Source organism: Falco biarmicus, chromosome 4 (genome assembly GCF_023638135.1).
Source record: "Falco biarmicus isolate bFalBia1 chromosome 4, bFalBia1.pri, whole genome shotgun sequence".
NCBI classification, from domain to species: Eukaryota; Metazoa; Chordata; class Aves; order Falconiformes; family Falconidae; genus Falco; species Falco biarmicus.
The window spans coordinates 91,337,028-91,358,738 of NC_079291.1; the positions used below are offsets into that span (position 1 = coordinate 91,337,028).

Here is a 21,711-nt window from a genome sequence, read left to right on the forward strand (position 1 = left end):
TCCCCTACAGACCCCAAACAGGACACCTGGAGTGCTCAGCACAGGCATGGACCTGTTAGTGGGTCCCGGGGATGGCCACAAAAATGACCCACGGGCGGAAGCACCTCTGCCGTGAGGACAGGCTGGGAGAGCGGGGGCGGCTCAGCCCAGAGAAGGCTCCGGGCAAACCTTACAGTGGCCTTCCAGTACATACGGTGGGCTTATAAGATAGATGGGGACAGACTTTAGCAGGGCCTGTCGCAATAGGACAAGGGGTAATGGTTTTAAACAAAAAGAGGGCAGATTCAGACTAGATAGGGGCAAGATTTTTTTTCCGATGAGGGTGGTGAGGCACTGGCACAAGCTGCTCAGAGAGGTGGCAGCTGCCCTGTCTCTGGAAGCATTATTCAAGGTCAGGTTGGACGAGGCGCTGAGCAACGTGATGGAGCTGAAGATGGCCCTGCTCATTGCAGGGAGGTCGGACTAGATGGCCTTTAAAGGTCAATGCAAACCATTCTATGATAAGATGATTAAAAAGCCTAAATCCACAAGCATTTGCTTTGGTCAGCTTAAATAGACCCTCATTGTTTTTATAACACAGGTTAGTTTTCTCTCGATTGCCTTTTTCCATGTTATTTAATGGCCTTTAAAAGGAAGTGGATGCTGAGGACCAAGTTATAATGCAACATCTTGAATAAATTATGGTAAAAGGAAACTTGAATCCTTGATAATTTGTTATTTTTTACTACTAATGTGAATCCAACCCTAACAAATTAAAACAGGAAGAATTAATTGGATATGCAAATAAGATTATTCACTATATAAATCTAATTACATACCAATTTGCTTTAACAGCATGAAAAGGAAAAAAAAAATGTTCTTTGTAAATTGATTGTTTTAAAAAATACCTGTAGCACAACAAAGTGGAAAGGCTGTATCTTAGAGGCACTCATTGTCAGCATTAATAAAACAAGGTATTTCGAAGGGCTCATCAAGAATACCTTTTTAACAGGCACCCTGCTTAGTCTTTGGATTTATGATTATTAGTTTTCAAACACATACCAAAGCACTGCCTCAGCTTCTGCTCTTCCCACACACACCCCCAGCAACAGACAGATGCAGACAAAACAGTCTGATCTTGGGAACGTGGGGTGATTTTGGTCACAAACCCTGACTTTTCTGGGCTGGTGCTGACCTGCATTCCCACCTGCCCGCAGCAGCACTGTCTGCAGCTGGGGGGGCACCGGAGACCCAGCGGACTGTGCCAGCAGCCGTTATCCCACAGCTGCTGGCTGCACCCACTGATCTCCTTCAGGTTTCTGTCACCTTTGGAAAACAAAAAGGGACAAAGGAATAATTAGCAGAACACCAGACTGCAGTGAAGAAGATTTCTCCAGGGGGGGAAAAGCCTGTTAACTTTGAGGCTTTTGTGTCCAAGAAGCAAATTACATAGATAGTCAATTTACCTCCTTGAATAACTACTTGTCAGTAAGAGTAAAAAATATAAATGAGATCACTGGAATTGATTAAGATACAGAACAGATGACTCCGTCATTAGTGCCCAGTGTGCCATCTCTGATAAAGGGTCCCAATCACCCGTTTTCATTGACTGTACATTGAGTTTGTCACCTAGTTCTGGCTCTTTGATTCTCAAATCGGGCATCGAAAATAATTCAGAGTAAACAGTATTAAAAAAGTGCTCAAAAGAATAAGAAAGGGAATACAGTGTTTACACTGGTACAGCAAGCAAGTATTGAGGAGATCATCTTATGAAAAGCAAGGTGTTATTATCACAGAAAACTAAATCTGATTGATATGAAATCTGAGCTGGATGTATACTACAAAATAGTGAGACATGAAAAAAAAAAGTAACTTATGGCCATAAATGGCCAAGGGAGCAGTTTTCATGAGAAAAACTCCTTTGTGGTGCCCCACAGAGCTGCATCTACTCTTCCAAGAGCACTTCAGCCCAGAGATGCTTTGAACCCCAGCATCTTCCAGCTTCCACTCCATTTTCCTGGGCATCCTAACTTCATTGTGTCCAATTTCACCCAGATGAGGTGCGTGGCTATCAGTAGGGAAGGCAGTTAAGTTTCATCTTGTACCTGTAGGTTTACGGAAGCAGCAGCTGTATCCAAATACACTGAAATCACTTGACAGGGATGGTCTGCACCCACTCTGTAAGCCATGTGTCAGGGCTGTGTTGGAAATTGAATGATCACTGTATGCACACGTTGCAGCCTTAGTTCCGGTGAAAACTAATGTGATCTTTAATACAGCTGATCCTCCAGTGAAGGATGCACACCACAGAGAATTAAGTTTTTATCACTGTATCATAGCTTCTTTGGGGAAATCAGACAGCTTTCTAATTAAACAGCCCCCACACACCCACCCCTACACTCCTGCTTTGAATGCATGTGCTGAACCATGAACACCTAATTCTGAATCACATTATCAAACAGGTTGTGGTTATGCTTAGCGTCATATGCATTCTTCCTGTTTTCCAATGCAACAGGAAAAAGTAATGGTTTACAAACATCTACTCTTTTATTGCTCACATTACTGAAAGAAAAGACTCTCAAAAAATCCTGTCTCTCCTGAATCTCAATCTTTCTTCCCTCTACATTTTAAAGGGAATCATGGTACTTAAAATTCTTTTTTTTTAAATGCACTTCTAAAGAACTTTGCAAGGCCTTGCCTCTTCCTACAGTTTCTCTGCCGCAGGGGGAATCCAATCTCATTTTTAATGGAAATGCTGAGATTTGCACATTAGCACAGTATGCCATGCAGCCTGACACCTCACACCCTGTAGCATCCCTCGGACAATTTGGTCACCCACCCCTGTTACTGTCTTCTCACTGAGTTTCATTCTTTGTCTGTCTGCTTTTTTGTAAAGTGCAATGAATCAAAAATTCATGATGCTCTGGTGTAAGTCCAAAAAAACAAATATTTGCATGTACACATTTTCATGACCATAAGACAGTTGCAAAATAAGCAGAAATACTCCTCTTCTCACAAGGGAACGGCAAGGCCAGCAAACTGCACCCTGCTCCTACCCATGAGAACGCTCTCCTGGCTATTAGTTACAACGCGCATTGCCTTCAGAGGATTGCCCTTGTACTGCTATAGATGAGCACTGAAAATAGATGCAGAAATTTAGGGGGTTTTGTCACTTGAAGTCTGTATATGTAGTTTGCAGCATTTACTGTATATTTTAGATTTATTAATTATGAAGGATAGCTCAAGTTTAGGGTTACACAGCTGCAGAGATGCTGGTAATACATCCATATGGTTTAGCTCAGACATTTTTCATTTAAGTACAGAGTGGATACTAATACATTCACATACTGAAACTAATACATTTTTTATTACTTTAAATGCTATGTGGGCAGCTGCATAGTAACTAATGAGTTTACCCGAGGTCTTCTGCAGTCTTTGAGACAACTCAAATAGTTTTTAAACTACTACATTCTCCTGTTCACAATAAACAGCAACCGCAAGGGGCAAGACCTAACTCCTGCAGAGTATGTCAGCCAGGCTTCCTCTGTGTCCTCGAGTATGACTAAGCAAAGCGGTGGGAAATGCTTTGCTGTTTCCCCCTGTTTTTTCCCTGGCCCTGCCAGGGGCAGCCAAGGCAGCCCGCAGGTACGCACATCACGGCTCAACGCACAGCAAGGGGGTTCTCTAGCTGTGAATTTGCTTCGTGTGTCCACTCAGAGCCTCGCTGCAGGCACCCGGGCTCAAGGTCCTCCTGGGGTGGGCTGTCCGCATGCCCATGGGACACGCTGAGAACCAGGGATGGCACAACCTGCGCTACCAGCACAGGCAGGAGGGACCAGAGCCCAAAACCCAGAGTTGCCCTCCGGCCACTGCATCCCGATACCCAGAGCCCCTCCAGCTCTCTGCAGCACTTCCAGATGCCGTAATTCAATTTCTTTCACATACATACACAAAAAAAGCTTCAGAAGAATACCAAGAATTAAACCGGACAAACGCACAATAAACATTAATGCAAAACTTCAGCCTTTCGGCCTCAGTTTTCCTACAGGAAACTTTTTGCCAGAATCTCTGTCCTGCTAATTAGTAAGCACACCAAGATCTTGGTTCCTGTAATTTCACTGATTTGGACTGGCACATTTTATCAGCTGACACACATTAAAAACACCTTTTTTTTTAAGTTATGTTATGACATCCCTTAAATTACATAACATTACAGCAGTTACCAAGGACTTAAGTACTATATTTTCATACGTCTTCCCCTAAATACTTCTAGAAGAAAGCAGTAAAATGCCAGAGAACTTAAAAATAAAAAGGGTGGTTGAGTTCTACCAATAATTGGATATCACATTAAGGGAAGTAAAATTAAAAGTGTTAAAAGCCTCTGCTGTCTTTTTAAACACAACACTTTGCAAGAACTGTGAATGCTACTGCTGACTCCAACGTGTGAGACCTAGCAGGCTAACAACCTTTCACAAATCAATCCTGTCAAACACCAACAGGCGCATTTAGCTTCTTCCACCGAGAAAAACCAACGCTGTAAGCATGTTTGGTACACAGCAAGCATGTTTCAAAACCAGCACAACCACACCTGCACAGAAACACCAAGTCCAGTAAGTGTCAGAACAAACTGAAATTGTGACTTCAAATAAAACTTTCAAAGTTTCAGTCAACACCACTAAAAAAAATAATTATGAGAAAGCACAGCAATTGGACCATTACTGCCCATAACAATGTTGTTAGAACATCTTTAATTCCACGAATAACTACAGTACCTGAAGGCTAAGGTGAAGATTTCTCTTCCCCAAATCCCAGGTCAGATGCCCATCTCCTGTGCTTTTATTCAGCTTGGTCAGGCAGTTCCTGGCCTTTTCAAACTTCCCAAGCAGTGCTGCAGCACCAGGACTTCATCCCCCTGATATGCTGCAGTCCACTGGCACATGCTACAGATGTTTGCAGCTGTGGGCTCATGTGAAGTTGGTCCTTAAACCCTTGCAGCCCTGCCCATGGTTTCTGCATCTCCTGCCTCTGGGCTGTACCGACTTCTGAATCTGCTCGGGATGCTCTAAACACTAAACGCATTGGTGTGCCGAAGACAAGGTTGACCTGCTTCTCCTCTCTCTCTGGGTTTGATCTGATTCCTGAGGACATTCGTAGAGGGAGAAAGAATATCTTGTTTTTCAAGCAGGATCTCATTGATTTTCTATGTCATTCCTACTCCAGAACAGAATTTACTATTTTTGGGTGAAAAGAAATACAATGTGATTCAACAATTCAACACCGAGACTACCAAATACAGACAAGTCCCTGCACCAGCTCCTGCTGATGAAGCACTGTGATTGTACAAATCAGCTCTACATCGTTCATCAGCACAACATCTGCGTGTCCGCTTTCCTGCACCCTGCAGCATTTTAATTAATGTGAGTAGTACCTGTTCAGCGCTGCTGTGGTATGATAGCGAATGGTATGCTTTGCCTCACATGGGTTTTGTGGCCTTTATATTCATTTGCACACATGTACATTTAAGAAAGGAGATATCAGCCACGTGCTTTCAGTGCCATCTGGATTACGAAGTAGCAGCTAAAACTGAGTGCAGAATGCCTCTTTTAGTGCTTTTCTGACATGGGTATAATTTTAAATAGTTCCACACATTCCTACCTAGTTTGTACTGCACACATGCAGTAGCATTAGCTGCACCTTCTAACTCCAGCTCCCTTTCGAGTGACTTTGGTGTGGTTTGCAGCGTTCCCATCTGCACGCTGATGTACAGCTCGGTGCCTTTCGCTGCCTGTCCCCGGCCCCATGATGTAACCCAGGCACACTCTTGCTGCTTCTCTCCTGTTGCCATTTCACAAGGGTAAAGCTCCCGTAATTGATCATCTGTGCACCGCTCCTGCAGCTGCAGTTGCAGAAGAGAACATGTTTGTAAACAAACATCCATCACAGCTGTTTGCACACGTCTGTGTTTTCTTGGCCTGTGACCTTTTTTCGCTCACTGATGTTTTGAGAAATACAACTGTGTTCGAGTAACCATCACCTAGTGTGTGCACTGCAATTAGCACCAAAAGGGGTGCTAACCAATTATGAGATTATTTAGTGGTTCGTACGTTGCAGCAAGTATTTAGCTAGTGGTGAAATACAGAAATTGTGCAAAAGAACATTAAGATGGAGGAAATCAGACACAGGATGGCAAAGCATTGAAATCCTGCATCATTAAAGCATAATGAGCCAGCTCCTCAGCTGATTTAAATTGGCATTCTTTGACAAGTCAATATAATGACTTGCACTATTGGGGTTATTTGTTAGGTCTGACAAACCTGTTCTTTCTCAAGCGGTGCAGGGGATGCAGGGCCCTGCAGGCAGCAATGTTGGACCATCCACGACCCTGCTCTCCAGGTGAAGCCAGGGTCTCTCCGCAGCAAATCTGCACAAACTCAAGCTGTTCAACTAAACCCACTCCCATCAGCACTGATCCCAAGTACCTGCTGATACACAGCTCCGTATAAAGATACCCCGTTGACCGAACATTGGCACAACATCTGTTGCACACGGCGGTGCTGATCCTACAGAGCAAACGCAACATGTACCTGTACGGCTGGAGCTTTGACAAATTATAAACTCAACGTTACAAAGCTGCTTCCTAGTTCTGGGAGCTTGTGAGACAGGCATATTAAATGAGCAATAAAATGCAACTTAATGGGGTCGATGTTAAATTAGTTTCAATTATCAAACCCCATTTTAACAAAATGAATGCCTGGCTCACATCCAGGATTCACATAATTTACATGGGAAAGTGCTAGGCTCTCTCTCCTCCCGCTAACTGATGGCATGTCACTTCCTTGCCTTTCATTAGGGAATAACTTCCAGATTCTATCCGAAGTACATGAACGTACCAACAAAACCCAGAAAAAAGAAAACACACAAGTTCATGCAGAAATGCAGCAGAGGTCAAGAAACGTGACTGTTAAACTTGATGAAGCAAAGTCAATATTAATAAATTTTGGAAAATTCGATGCAGATTATTTTCCAATTAGTTGTTTGAAGAATGTTATCGCAAGGATATTGTAATAACTGAGAAAATACAGAGACAACCTGTGCTTTTCACCAAGAGGATACAGGCTTTAGAACATGTACCATGCTATTAAGATCTTGAAAGTAAGAAAACGCCTTGCAGCAAATGTTATACATCCTGGCAATTAGCTAACGTATTTAGAAATGAGTAGCTGGCATTAGTGAGCACAGATTAATAAGGACCCAGAAGCTTCCCTCACCCCGGAAAGGGAGTGTGGACGCCTGTGCTGCCCAGCACCACTGCTTGCTCTCATGCCTGAAAAACCTGAGGATCTGCATGGGGTTTGCAATCTATAAACTGAGAGATGCAGCCACTGCTGGTAACTGCTCTTGGCCGCTTGACTGGAGAACTGCAGCTGGGCTTCCTGACTCAGGAGAGGCATCATCTTTATATTGCTATGGAGAGAATTTTTATTCCAGTTGAGGAATACCTATTTCAATACAAGCTTGACTATGTGCTGCGCTGCCTTTTAGACTTGTTTTTTCTCCTTAAGTACTTTAATGTTCCTAACCTAGAGGGACTCAAGAGAGCCAACACATGCAAACATACACACAAAGACAAAAAAACATCTTCCAGCTCAGTCTGAACCAGATGCCCTGGTTAGAGCTGGACACCTTGGGTTGTCCTTCAAGACCCTATCAAGCCTCAGACTCCCAACTCTTTCTGTTTTGATGCCCATAAGATATTTCTGGGAGTCTCTTTCAATCACTCCGCCACGGCTGTCACGTTAGCCATCATTTCTATCCTGGCAGGTGCACCGCTGCTCCGCCAGCACTCTGGTCTCACATCTATGCCTCTTTCAAAGATTCTTCTTCCCTCAGGAAGGAAAATGCAAGAATGAAGCTTACCTCTCCTCAAGTCTTTCTTCCTACATTTTTTTTTTTTTTAGTGGCACTAAGTATTATCCCCTTCAGCAATTTGTTTGCAGTTTAGGAGCTGCCTGTATTTACTTCCTCTGCATACATTCACAGTGTACTTGCATCAACCAAAATGAAGGCTGGGGACCACTGGCACCATACAGGCATCGGATCTATGTTACGCATTCAAGGGGATCACAAAATTGTGACAAATGCATGAGGTAAAAGAACGCAATGCTTCAATTTATTGCCAGATCACCACAACCTGGACTTCAGCAGTAAAGCTCAGCACCGTTATTTTATTTCATATGTAATACCCCTTTTAAGGGACATTATAAAAGACAATTTGACACAGGTTACTTGACACCCAGAATTTGGAAACAATTTTTCAGTAGCTGAAGAAGCGCATTATTTCTCATCTTCATTCCACCCGTGCATCCAGCTGCCTCCAGCCCCTTTTTATCTTGCTGTGTCTTCTGCATTACTCCCTGCTTTCATATCCCAGAAAGCCCAACTATCAACGTGCCTTCTTTCAAGTCCTCCTTCAGATGTGTTCCAGTAAAGCCCACACAGCACAAACCTAGCGAAAATGCCATTTCACACCGACCATATGAAAAATGGAAGAAGAGCGAATGCTACAGGAATAAAGTTTGATCTGGCTCTCAGCAAGCGTTTCATGTTGTCTGTTTACACAGACAGCAAGCTTGCAGGGGCAGAAATAATTTATTCTTCCAAGTCTCACTGAACACCCACTGTATTATCTGCTTTTCACCAGTGAAAACAACGATAATACTCTGAACTTTGTCAGGGATCTATTTTGCAGCCATGAAGGCTTAGAAGGTATGAATTAAAAGACGCTATAGCAGCCATCCCAGACAGAAAGAGGAAGCCATCTAACGTTCTGCTGTACCCAACACACACTGGACAGAGTTCAAGCAAGGCTTTCTCAGATGTACTACTTTTTTCCTTTTCAACTATGCAATATAGATATGGGATGCTTTATAAATACAGCTTCCCTTAAAACAGATGCAATCCTTATACATTTAAATTCAGAAAAGCAGAATTAAGACACATCAATATATGAAAAGATAGGTATATTTTTCATATTTTTGTGAACACCTGAAAAGTTCAATGAAGTTTAAAGTCACCAAATTCAGCTGGAGATGCTGACTGTTGGCTGGTTAATTAGTTGCCTGTCTCATTGATTAGCAGCTTCTTCAGTACTCAGTTATAAATGGCTGTAATGCTTGCACAGCCTAATTAATACGATAGACTATTTAACAATCATGTCTTGGTTTGATTTATGAAGATAAATACAAATACTTTATCGCAAAATAACATGTTCAAATACATAAGGAAAAACAAATCAGAGCACTGATGTGATAATGTGAGTTTCGCTTTTCATTGTAACATACAGGAAAACTTTTCTAAAACTTGCACTAATGAGTCAGTGCAGCCTGTCATAAGCACATCCTTAATTTCAGAGCACAGACTGTCACAGCATTTGACAAACGCTTCAATAAACTAGCATTAACCAACATTCAGATGAATGAGCTGCACCATAGAATAACCTATTCATTAAAAGCAGTATTTACTGCGAGCAGTGAGCAGCCCACTTATTTGCCGTAGACTGACTCTGAGCACAAACTTTCCGGAATACATAAACATCTGTTCTATTTAATGGCCCAAATCCTGTAAGACCTGGAGAACTTGGCAACAACCAGTGCCTAGCTGCAGAAGGCGATGTGCTTTTCTGCCAGAGACCCTACAAAAACACGCAGACGTAGTGAAAGGCCCTGCGCTCTGCTGTGGGTGATGCCAGCCAGCAATGCTCTGCCAGCCTACTTACATATTCAGCCATCAGTAAAGGGTAATTCTGTTATTGCCCGCATTTACAGTGCGGTAATTATCAAAGTTGAATTGACCCTTTCCCCCTTCTATTCCGTTTGGATGATCACTCCTGATTGCTGCTTAGCTGAAAGACCTTTATCCAAATAATAATGATCGCTGCCAACATCATTTTCAGTCAGTTAATGCTCCGCTGCACAGGTAAGGGCAGAGGCAACCCCCCAGGATTTAACCCCACAAGCCTGCGTGGAAGCTAATGGCTCCCCCAGCGGCTCTGTTGATATTCTAAACGATGAAAATACCCACAAAAGTGTGGAGAAAAGAGAAAGAAATGTTGTACCTATGCAGGGCAGCGTCAGGGGATGAAATGTTTACGCAGAGGCAGGTTCTGCCAGACCTTCCCCAGCAACTGAAGACAAACAGCCGTAAACACAAGCTCCAAAACTAAATCTGAAGAAGTGGGAGAACAGCGTCTCGCATGCAATGAATACATTGATCATGATTTCTGGATACACACCATAGCCCCACACCGCAGTTCTCAGGCCACACACAGGTGCCGTTGCCTAAACCGTACACAAACCCAAGCTCCAGCACCCACCCTGGCAGGTTCTGCACCGCACCGCATCCCTCACCTTCTTGCTCTTCTCAATGACCACCCAAACCTTGACAAAATGAGGTCCCTTTCCGACAATATTTAGATTTTTCTAAGAATCATACAGTATTTTACCTATAAAGCAATAGAGCAATCACCTGAAATCCTGACATAAAACTTCACTTCTACTGGCAATAAAGAAGAATTCTGGGTCCATATTCTCCCTAATTTGATAGATGCTTGCAAAAGTAGGTATTTTTCCAACTCCCTAAATGAAATTTAATTTCAATACCTACATACTAATTCAGATGCAAAGATGCTAAATTGAAAAAAAGGCATCCTACAAAACACACGGGGGATCAATACACAGCCATATAGTTGGAACATCTGCTTACAAAAATGTCTGTATAGTCTCTGTTTTATTTAAAGTGCATCATCTTACCTCCATAATTTTTGAGAAACATGTAATTAAACTTGCCCAGATGGACTTGCAAGTTAAACAGAAAAGCATAATATACCTAATCATCTGCATGTGAAAGAGAAATGAGAAAATTGCATTGATACGGTCTCTAAATTTATAATTTGGAAAATGATGGCCTAAATCAGAGTCAGGTCACATCTAGCGAGGACTTCACTGCTGACAGATTAGGAATGTAAAACGGGTACAGACTTCTTGCGAGGTTTAGTCAAGTCCCCCACAATCACAGAAAAACTTGCCACTTAATCCCTAAATAAACATAAATTACACATCATCACATACATTTTCTTTGCTCTCCTTTACAACTATGTACAGCTGAGCGATACTGTAGAAATCTCATTTTGGTGGCTAAAAGTCTTCTGGTTTTAGTTTAAATGAATTTTTGTCCACTTCAGGTCTAATTATTCTTGTCTCCGTGCCCTCTTAGCTTCATCAGCTCTTCCCCTCTGAAGTTTCTTCTCCTTCTCCAGCTTCAGTCACTCCAGCGCTAGAATTACATGTCCTCTGGATTCAAACCTCTGTACAATAATATGTAGCACCATGTTCACAGGAGTCATTATGATGGTTTTCACCCATCACCACTGCCGTCACCTCAACAGCACATTTAACTCCGTTTACACGTTATCTATATTAAGGAACCTCCTGCCCACCCTTAGAGACAGGCAGGGCTTGTCCAGGAAGCGCAACAGGGTGGCATTATGGAAGGAGAAGAAACAGCCAAATGAAGTTTCTCAGGAGAGTTTTCATGGCAACAGCGAATTTCGACAGGCTGGGAGAGGAAGACAAGGGCAGATGCCCTTAGAGATGCTAAGGACCTTACTTTGACTTTTTGCCCCAAACTGAAATGAGTATTTTAATTGTGCCGTTTGCGCAACTCTTCCCTGACATTAGGGGAATGTTTTCTGGTGAGAGTTCAAGACACTCGAGCTCTGATCAGCCATAGAAAATACAAGGAAACTACTTTCCGTTGGGACCCCAGCACAATCCCTGAGGGAGGGTCAGACCTCTGCCAGCTCCTGCATCACTTCCACAGCGTGTCTCAGCATCCCACGCTGCCAAACAGTACCCACAGCAAACTGTAACAGCACTGCCTTCACTCTACCACTTACACCTGTTCTTACCCCAAAAGCCTTTTAGAAAGCATGTGCTGTTAACAACTGCCAGCTGCAGCAAAATCGTCCCTTGACATGGCAAAAGCACCTTTAACACAGATCAGTATAACCGTATTCAACAGGCAGCAATGTTGCATGGGCCAGGGCGAGCTGACACCAGAGGCAAAGCGATGCTTAATAGTCTTGGGGAGTTTAATGCCACACTGCAGTCCAGACACTGCTGTGAAATGGATAAAATCCAATTCCACCACTGTTAAAAAATTTACAGGATTTGCCACAGCAAGGGCTATCCCCCACCAGAAGTGACCTGTACCTTTGCCCTCATGACCTCTCTCCATCCCACCATCTACTGTCCTCTCCTGCTAGCAACAGCCAGCCCCAGCTGTGGCCAAGGGCAGCCTTGTACTTGTCCAAAGCCCTCGGCTGGAGTTAACTATTCAGCACTGACTTTTACTGACAACTTAAAGCACGCTCCTAGGCAGCTTTTAAAAACTTTTCCAAGGGAAGACCAGTGCACTCACAGCAACAACGTCCAGCAGCGCCCTTGCTCAGATGGCAAGGTTTGTGCTAGGTATTCAGTTCTCAGTGGAAAACCTGCAACTCGCAGCCAGCACATGGTGGTGTTACGTCACCACGCTCCTGTGACTGCATCACCCACTGCTACGGTGTCATGGTTTAACCCAGCCCCACGCGGCCGCTCGCTCACTGCCCCCAGTGGGATGGGGGAGAGAATCAGGAGGGTAGAAGTGATAAGGCTCATGGGTTGAGATAAGACAGTTCAATAGGTAAAGCAAAAGCCGCACACACAAGCAATACAAAACAAGGAGTTAATTCACTACTTTCAATCAGCAGGCAGGCGTTCAGCATTTGAAATTACAGGAGCTTAAAGGGAACCAAAACCTCCTCAAGTAATTAAAAAAACCACACCCAACAAAACCAAAACATGAAGGGCAAGCCAGATCTCAACTGCAAAGCCTTCCCCAGCGAGCTTCAGCCACAGCATACCGAGCGCCGTGACGCCAAGGGCTGGGTTGTGTTTGGGAAGTGATTATATTAATAGGAGTCATTCGGTGCTTTATCTCTTCCAAGTGCTATGCAAACATTAATTAGGCAGTCGGGTACAGAAATGCAAAGTGCTGCAGAACTGACCAAAATATAAATTAATTAATCATGGAACAGCAACATATTAATCATTTTCCAACTACCCACTAACATCAAAGCACCAGTCAGTCATGGGAACTACACAGCACCAGAAAAAACATTGAACAAATTGAATTGCTGCATTGTTTATAGAAGACTGTCATTTAATATGTAGAACAGTACTTCCTGGTTTAATTATTCATATTCAAACATGAATTTAGCAGAATTTCTTTTGTACGTAACCTACATCTGCTTAGATAGAAGCAAAAATTCAAACAGGCCTGTGAATATTCATATTTGTATGAATTCTGAGTTTTAGTTTTTCATAGAGCTGGATACCTGATTTCATTGGAATGCATTGATATCGGTTATGGTGATTTTTGTCTAACAATGGAAAATACTTGACTATGTATTAGTTGTGTCGTGTGTGGTCGTCCCCGTCCCCCCCCCCCCGAATTACATAGCCATGCTATAAATATTCTGGTCTGAACCACTGCTGAGGTATTGGTTATGCTGTATCAACTTGTGACAAAAGAAGAAAGAATGCTTGGACAGGCATTTCTAAGGATATTTTCCTGTAAAAAAACACTGTTGGGGAAAAAAAAACCACCCTAAACCTCACCACACTGGAAATAAGCTCAACAGAAATATCTCCCTTTTTTTTTTTTCTTCTCACTTTGCTATCACATGCCTATTTCTACATTTTAAAACTGCATTTTTCAGCAGATAGAAGGTGAAAAAATGCTTTTGTTCCACCTTAATAAAAAATATGACAGAATTTGGTACTGAAAAATATGATGCTGTCCCTGGATTTGAAGAATTAATTGCAGGTGTTTCTGGGGTATCACGACACCAGCAACAGGCTTCCCTGTAATAACAGCCAGTAAAAAATGCCACTGCAACCCTGGTTCTGACGGCTGGAACGATGTACAGATTTTGCACGTGTGGTCTTCTCCACATTAATTCACCCTACCTTTTCAGATGTGAGAGGCAATACTGCTAATATCGAATTATATATATTTATATATATACATATTAATATATATTACACTGCACAGCTAGCTTTTTACATAACAGTATAGGTATGTGCAGAAAGTGCAGAGTGACCGATGCAAACCACTCTCGGGGAGCAACACAGGTATCTTTCGGATCACCTTCCACGTTTCACTAAACAATTGCCAGCAATCTTTGTACAAGCCATTTAACCTGTTGCAAAACAAAGGCTCACACAGCTGAGGGGTTTCACAAAGAAGCCAATTTAGCAGAGAGAAAGAACCGTGTTTCCTTATTCATTCAAATCGGTGTAAAACAAATACCAGATTCTGTGTTTTGGCTTGTGCTTTCTGGAGTGACTTCAGCCCCCGCACCAGGCGTGCGGCGCAGCCACGCTGTCCCTCTGATGGAGCACGCTGGGTGCAACACAAGTATTGTAGAGCCACAAGACAGACCGGTTTTTTGAAGCTACTGCATTTACGTGGTGCTTGCTAAGAAAAACAGGAGGGAGAGCCTTGCTGGCTGGTGCGTTTGTTGTGAGCACAGATCCTTCTTTTTAATCGGCAAGAACAAGAAGGCCAGGAACCAGAGCAGTGAGGGATGTTGAGGCAGGAGGGCAAGCCAGAGCCCAGGCACACGCACGACAGCAGACCATAAATGCTTCTCCAAAGCTACTAGGTTCCTTTTTTGTTTTCTGTCAAAATACGAGCGGACCTTCATGGTTAAGTTACTTCATAAAATATGCATATGCACATGCATGCTCAGACAGCTAACGCATCTATGCGGCTGCCGCTCGTTAACATGCAAATATGACTTCAACAGTGAAACTCACTGCTACAGGAAGTTAATGAGGCGAAGAATTGCATAAGAGTCACAAAAATACAGAAAATTTCCTTCCCTGCTTGTCCAGCACATTAGAGGCATACGGACTATGTCCCATCTTCATTAGCGCAGGTCTTTTCGGCTCATCCTGTGCGATGCCGTTTGGTCCCCATCGCTGCTCCCGGGCGGCACACGTACACCTTTCAGGGGATGCGACAGCTACGTGGGGCTGCCCAAGAGCAAAGTCACGACTCAACGAGCTGTGTGTTGTTTTTCACAGCCTATTCTGCTTTTCATCTTCCTCTACAAAACTTGAAGTTATCGCCACAACTGCTATTTAAGGAATCTGACAGCCCTAACAAATTTGGCACCAAAGGAATAATTTGAAGTTCCTGCTTCCCAGAGCTGACACCTGAAGAAAAGACTCCTGAAAACATAGCCAGAAACCCAGAACTGATATGTAATGACTATTGAGCCCAAGGAAAGCATTGTTAATTTTTATCAGTATGACCTCAGAACAGCCAGTGAGAAAAGTAGTCTGAAAAATATGGTCCCAAAATTGGGATCCCAAAAACTCCCCCAAAACTGGGTTATGGATTAAAAGGGGGTGGGATGCTCAGAAAGACCTTTAGCAGTGCTGCTGCCTTGTGAGGGAGGCTGGATACCTCCCGAAATGATTAGCAGATCCGCACCTCTAGGCAGCTGGTTTAAGTACGCCCCGGGATTGATCTAGCTTTCTACCCGAGTGTTTTATCCTCCTGTGAAGAACCGCAGTACCTGAACACCCAGCAGACAAAATCAATAGCAATATCCTGGGCGGACGGTGAGCAGCTCTGCACGGCTGTTGGCCCCCGGCACATTGGCGGCAGTGGGTAACTGGTCCCTTAACCACACGTTTGGATACCCTCAGTGCTGCGGGTCTGACAGCTGTTTAATGGCTTGGCTGGTACGAGTTTGGAAGTTTTCATGCCGTTTCCAGTGAGCAGATGTTCATTTAAAAAAAAAATAAATCTGAAGTAGCTGCTGGGACTGGCAGTAGCTGGAGCCCTGTGGCTGTCCCCGAAGCGTGCCAGGGCCACGGCCGCAGGGCAATGGCAGGGTGCTCGCCTCCACGCAGCATTTTTGCAGCGTTTTGACAGGGCGACACACAAAAAGCTCATCCCCCACCAGCCAGGCTGTGCTGCGGCAGGGACAGGGAAGCGATGCGGTACCTGGGCTCGGTGCCCGACACTGGTTGGCAGAACTAAACACAAGTATGTCATTTTAAGCTTATGTTCACAGGTAACTCAATACTTAGCAGAGTTTTTCCAATCATTTGAGGGTCCACAAGGCACTACGGAGGGTTGTTAGATAACTTTTCTGCATACTATTTTTACTTTTTTTTTCTTTGTATAATTCAATTATTAATTTGTTTTTTCTTAAGGATGGCTCAGTAATTTGAGCAAGATGAAACAAAATATTCCTTCCTAGCTTTTTTTCCTAACTTAGAACTTAAGAATTTCAGAGAAGAGCAATCTGTTGTAGACAGAAGGACAGTTTCCATCCCTGTGGGGCAGGCTTGGAGCAGAGCCACCACGCAGGGCAGCGGAATGAGCAGTGCCCCAGGAGCAGGGCCAGCCCCAGGCTCCCCTGCACCTCCCTGCTGCTGGGCAGGAGACAGCTTGGGAAGCTCCCAGGCTCCTGTCAGCTTTTCCCTTGGGATCAACACTGGAGGTTCTCCAAGAGCAGCGTATATGCTAGCAGAGGCAAACAAGCCTCTTGAAACTAGTTTTTTTAAAAAAAAAAAAGTTGAACATAAAAATATAAAAAAGAAGAAGGGCTGAAGGTTTGTTTATGAACTTTGATGTTTTACCACTTTCTGCCTTTTGCATGGAGCTGCTAAATCACAGCTACTAAAATTAACTACCTCAGGGTCACCCCCTCCTGCCTTGCAGAGCGCACCGATGCAGAACAAGACAACGCAAGGCATCCAGTACAGTTTCCTCCTTAATTCTGGAATATTTAAGAACCAGATCTGGATAGTCCATAACACCACAGTGCTACACGAAACACTTGCACCTGTCTGGGAAGCATCCTGAGCGCGCTGGCTAATAACAGCACTGCGCCTGACCGAGTTAGCCCTGCTCTGTGGTAACACCATGGCTCGTGCAGCAGAATCCCTTCCACACCTGCAGCTCGTGCAGCTCGCAGGCAGACACGGCCACTTCCAAATCTTGTTGAAAGAAGCCGGCCCAAACCACGTCCTTCAGCAAAATGAAACAACTTCCACACTCATCCCCTAATGTAAAACTCGCACAAAACTTTTAGCACTCCTCTCCTGTAACTCGACCAAATCTCGCTCCGCGGGACAGACACACTGATGCCATGCCCTGAAGATACTCAGTGCACTGCAAAGATGAGAAAAAGTGCTGTTGCAGAAGGGTGTGGGGAAGGCCAGTGCTTATGAAATGCATTTTTCTAAAAAAAAGATGTAAGAGATAAGGAACTCCCTCCCCCACACACACATATTCTCCTGAAGCTTTTTTGCTGACCCTAGACATTTTCCAATATATCTTTTAAGTATAGAAATCACAGTGAAAAAAAAAAAAAATCATGCTTTTGTTTTCCCACTGTTTTGTTGATTTGCTTAAAATAGAGGGCCATACTTCATGTATTCCCACAGTCTAACTTCTCTAGGGTTGCAATTCCTGAAGCACGTGTGGCACTGCATTGCAGAATGTCTCTGCATCCAATTTTCTGCCAGCTCAGAAACTGTCATAGCACATTTCGAAAGACTTGGAACCAAATTTCAAAAATAGGTACCCGTAAGTACCGGAATAAAAGTGGCTTTGTGTTCAGTAGAGCTAAGCAGAAGAAAGTAAACACTATTATAAGTAGTTTGCTGTTACTTAAAATGCTGAGAAAGTACCCTGACAATGTGCACATATAAAAGGGAAGAAAGCACAAGTTACTAAACAAAGCAGTAAAACACTGAGCACCAAGCAGCAAATAAATTAGAGCAATCCAGACGAACACCAAGGTGACATAAACATTAATTAAAACATAACACACACCCCTCCTCAGAACAAAATACATGTTAAAGAATAATAACACCAAGTCAAGGAGGACACATTCTGAATTATAAAGAAAGTCTTCAGCAGCCCTGGGGTGATGGCAGCACCCGCCAGGAGGCATGGGGGGTGACAACAGCCCGGCGCCCCCCGCTCGCTGAGCAGTCACCTGCAAGTGACTCCCTGCACACAAGAAGGTCAGCGTGGCTTTGGGGCGAGCTCTGGTGACCCTCTGCCAATCTGGAACATCTTCAAGAACTGTTTCAGCTCCAGAAAAAGGGCACGTTCCTTGGAAATCTCATTTTGCTGGGAATGCTCAAAACATTGCAGCTCTCCGGGAAGAAAAGGTTACACAGGGGCAGTTACAGAAGATGGTTATATTGCTAAAATATGTTATTTTAATTATTTGTTAAATGGAGCGAGGTTTTAGCTGTAGTGTAACACCATTTTAATGTGATTTAAAGCTATACTCCACGTAGGTTTAATTGAGCATTGAAATGCTTAACACAGAACACTGAAAACAACTTCCATCAACAGCAACTTTGAACTGGAAATGAGGGAGCAGCCCTCTGAAACACTGTGCTTTTACTGTGGAGATACTGATCAACAGTAAAAGGAGCTTGTTCAGAGCATCAACCTGATCCGTTCAGCAACCCTCCCTCACACCAGCCGTGGAGCAGGGAGTTATTTTGCCATTTTATCACTGGCATATAAAGTGCGGCACATTTTTGCATTGGTGTCAAATACAGTGGCATTCTTAAATCAAAAGTTTTAAAATGATGCTGTACCTGCAAAGCACACCATGAATGATTGCAGCATGAGCAGTTCCCATAGCAACCTCATCTTCAGCTTCCCGGGTCAGAGGAGACCAGCCCAGTGACTACAGAAGAGAACGGGGCTCCTTGGAAATTTTAGGCAACCTTTAATCTGTAAAAAAGAAAAAACAGATTACAAGGAGATTTAGGATTGCCGCTCCTTCTATTTGTTGGTAGAGTTGTTTTTATTCTTTCTGGGAAAGTTGCACCTGAAGACCAACAAAGAAACTTTTTTAAACATTCCATGTAGAGTCATTCTGAGGAGCGATACGTGACCGTCTGAGTACACTGGGCACCAGATGAGGATTACGAATTGTCACCCTGTATCTTGGGCACAGTCAGATTTTGTCTGTCTCTCGAATTTGTCATCAGCAGATCCACTCACTGCCTCTCTGGCGTAAGTGAAGTGTAATTAGTTAACCCTGTACATCATGGTTAAGAGAAAACTTATGGGAATTACATCCAATTTTCTTTACAAACACCACCCAGCACATGAAGGACACATCTCTGCACAGGCAACACTTTCTAGGAAATGTTCCCACATTGCTTGTTGGAGGAATGCTTTTCCATTTCACCCCATTCTGATTGCTCTAAACATCTTAAAAAAAATATATATATCCCTTAAATTATCTCCAGACCTGATCATTTCCTCACACTCCATTACAACTTGTAACTAGTTAAATTCTGTGAGCAGGCAATTTGAAGACTTCCTCAGTTTATCACTGCAAAGTACCCCCTGCAGTGCAACCCAAGGTGGAAAAAACATGCCTCCTTTTATGAAAGAAACCTTCTCCAGAGCAGGCATTTAAATATTAAAAATAAATAAATCAAGTCAGACACATATTCTTATAATTTATTCATATCACTGAAGGCTGGAAAAGTTAAGGGGCCTTAACGCTTGCAAGACAAACGGCATGACTAACAGGATGTGAAGGGGTATCATGAGAGGTCTCCGCTTGCTTTTGTGAGTTAAAATTGCTAAGATTCTTCTAATAAAGTCAAGTTCCATGCACTGAGAAATCTAAGAATCTTTATCCTCTGAAGATGCAGCTTGGAAGGGGGTAGAGATTAATTGCATACGTTCAGCTGTTCTCACACAGACTGATAAGTCTAGATGGGGGTTAGCAGGAAGGACTAATCAATGAAAACTAATGACTTAAGTGAATGATTGGAGTATTAATTATTAGTTTTTTGAGGGAAAATGTCTTCATGGACTTTTATATTGATTGACATAGTTAGGCAGCTACTCTGTGTTTACAGCAAACTCGAGAAATGTATTTTCTTTACCCTCTATAGTCTTGATATGCGGACAAATACTCTGTTTCCTCTACCAAATTCTGCTGGTTATAAGTGCACCTACACAGCAGATTCCCACCAAAGGCAAGTCACCCTTTATTTTACACTAGTATAAGTGAGATCGGAGATAGAACTTGTGTTCACCAGCAGCTGCTGAAATTCTTTCATGTTCTCATTTTCCCACGTATTAGTCCCATCCATAAGCCCATCGTGTCACTTTATAAGGCTTCTCTTCATTACACGGCAAGGCAATGCTTCACGATTATTCTCCTCGCCCTCTGCAATAAGCTACGCGGGACAGAAACAGAACAATCGCTTACAGCCTTGGATACCTAATTAAAAACACAAGAGGTATAGCACTTATCAACTTAACCTACTGCCAGGAACCCATCTAAAGCACCTGCAGCCCCGTCTGCAAGCTGCCAGCACGCAGGAGGGATGACCAGAATCACTCCTGCTATGTGGGTTAGTAACAGCCTGAAGCTCCTCAGCTGTCCGTAAGCAGTGCTGCTGGCAAGGAAGCGGTATACCTGCCTTTCGGTTAAAAACATGGGAATATAAACCCCCAAATCTGACCAAAGTCAAGCACAATGCCTCTACTTGTTCCACAGGTTTTGGGGATGGCATGCCAGGAGACTCAATGGGGATGAGAGACACTTCTCTGAAGGACCATGGAGACGGCTGTCCTGTTTGCAGGTCCCAAGGCTCTTTGCATCACATCCCTGGTACCCTCTTTGAACCAATAGTGCTGTTTTGGTACTTTATTTCCTAGTTTTTCATAGCTGCAGGAAAATTCTTGAATAGTCTTCAATTTATTACATTTCCCCACTGCACTGCAACTTCTCCTCTTACCAGAGCCTCTCTTGACTCACCACTCCTTTGGGAGAAACTCTGGCTACTTTGTGGTTTTCGCAAACTGATTTTTTTTTTTCCCCCACTTGGGAAATCATGCTTCTCTAAGCATTTTAAACACTAATAACAAAAGATTTCAAAATTCCTAATGTAAATTAGTCTTCAGCTTATAAGGGCATTAAAAATAGCAGGCTAGGCTCTTACTTTCCTCCCAAGATGTTTTGACACAATCACTGGGTCTTACATTCAGCCAAAAATAAAAGCTATGCTAAAAATATCCATTTTTAGTATTCAGCACATTTAATTATTAAGTCCAGTGAAAAAGCTGAAAGTCCTCCCTATTATTTAGTTATTCAAAACTCGGTCCAGATAATCAGCAGGCAGCAGAGGGTCACACATGCAGTTAAAAAAAAAATAATAAAAAAATTCAGATACCTGAATGGAAAGAGTCACTTACGGTATTACCAGACTGTCTATACGTGGCACTGTATATATACTCTGCGCATTTCCGTCGATGCTAATGGCAACTCCATGCGCTTACGCAGACAAAGTACATACCCAGTAATAATTACCTTACAGTATATTGCTAGAAGAGGTTCTAGCATATATTTTCTAAATATATGGGATCATACATCGTTCTGTTGCTGGATTAATATTAAAGCTTCAGAAGCAGCACTGCCCTGGTGCTCCCCAAGAGCCGCCCCAGGAGCGGCACTGAAATGGGCACTGGGGGCTCGGCTGCCAGCCCCCCTGCCCTGGCTGTTACCGATACAGCCACGGCAAGCTAACGTTAGGGGAAGTTTCCCAA

The 21,711-nt window shown here is 43.3% G+C and overlaps 1 protein-coding gene across 5 annotated transcripts in view; it reads right to left on the minus strand.

The window, feature by feature from the left end:
• LOC130148520 (contactin-4) overlaps positions 1-21,711 on the minus strand; it is a 339,116-nt gene that overhangs the window by 149,120 nt on the left and 168,285 nt on the right. For all 5 annotated transcript variants that reach the window (XM_056337222.1, XM_056337218.1, XM_056337221.1 and 2 more), the window contains one exon: positions 18,729-18,867. In XM_056337222.1, the coding sequence (XP_056193197.1) occupies positions 18,729-18,783 (55 nt within the window). In that variant the 5' untranslated portion in view covers positions 18,784-18,867. The remainder of the gene's footprint in view (positions 1-18,728; positions 18,868-21,711) is intronic.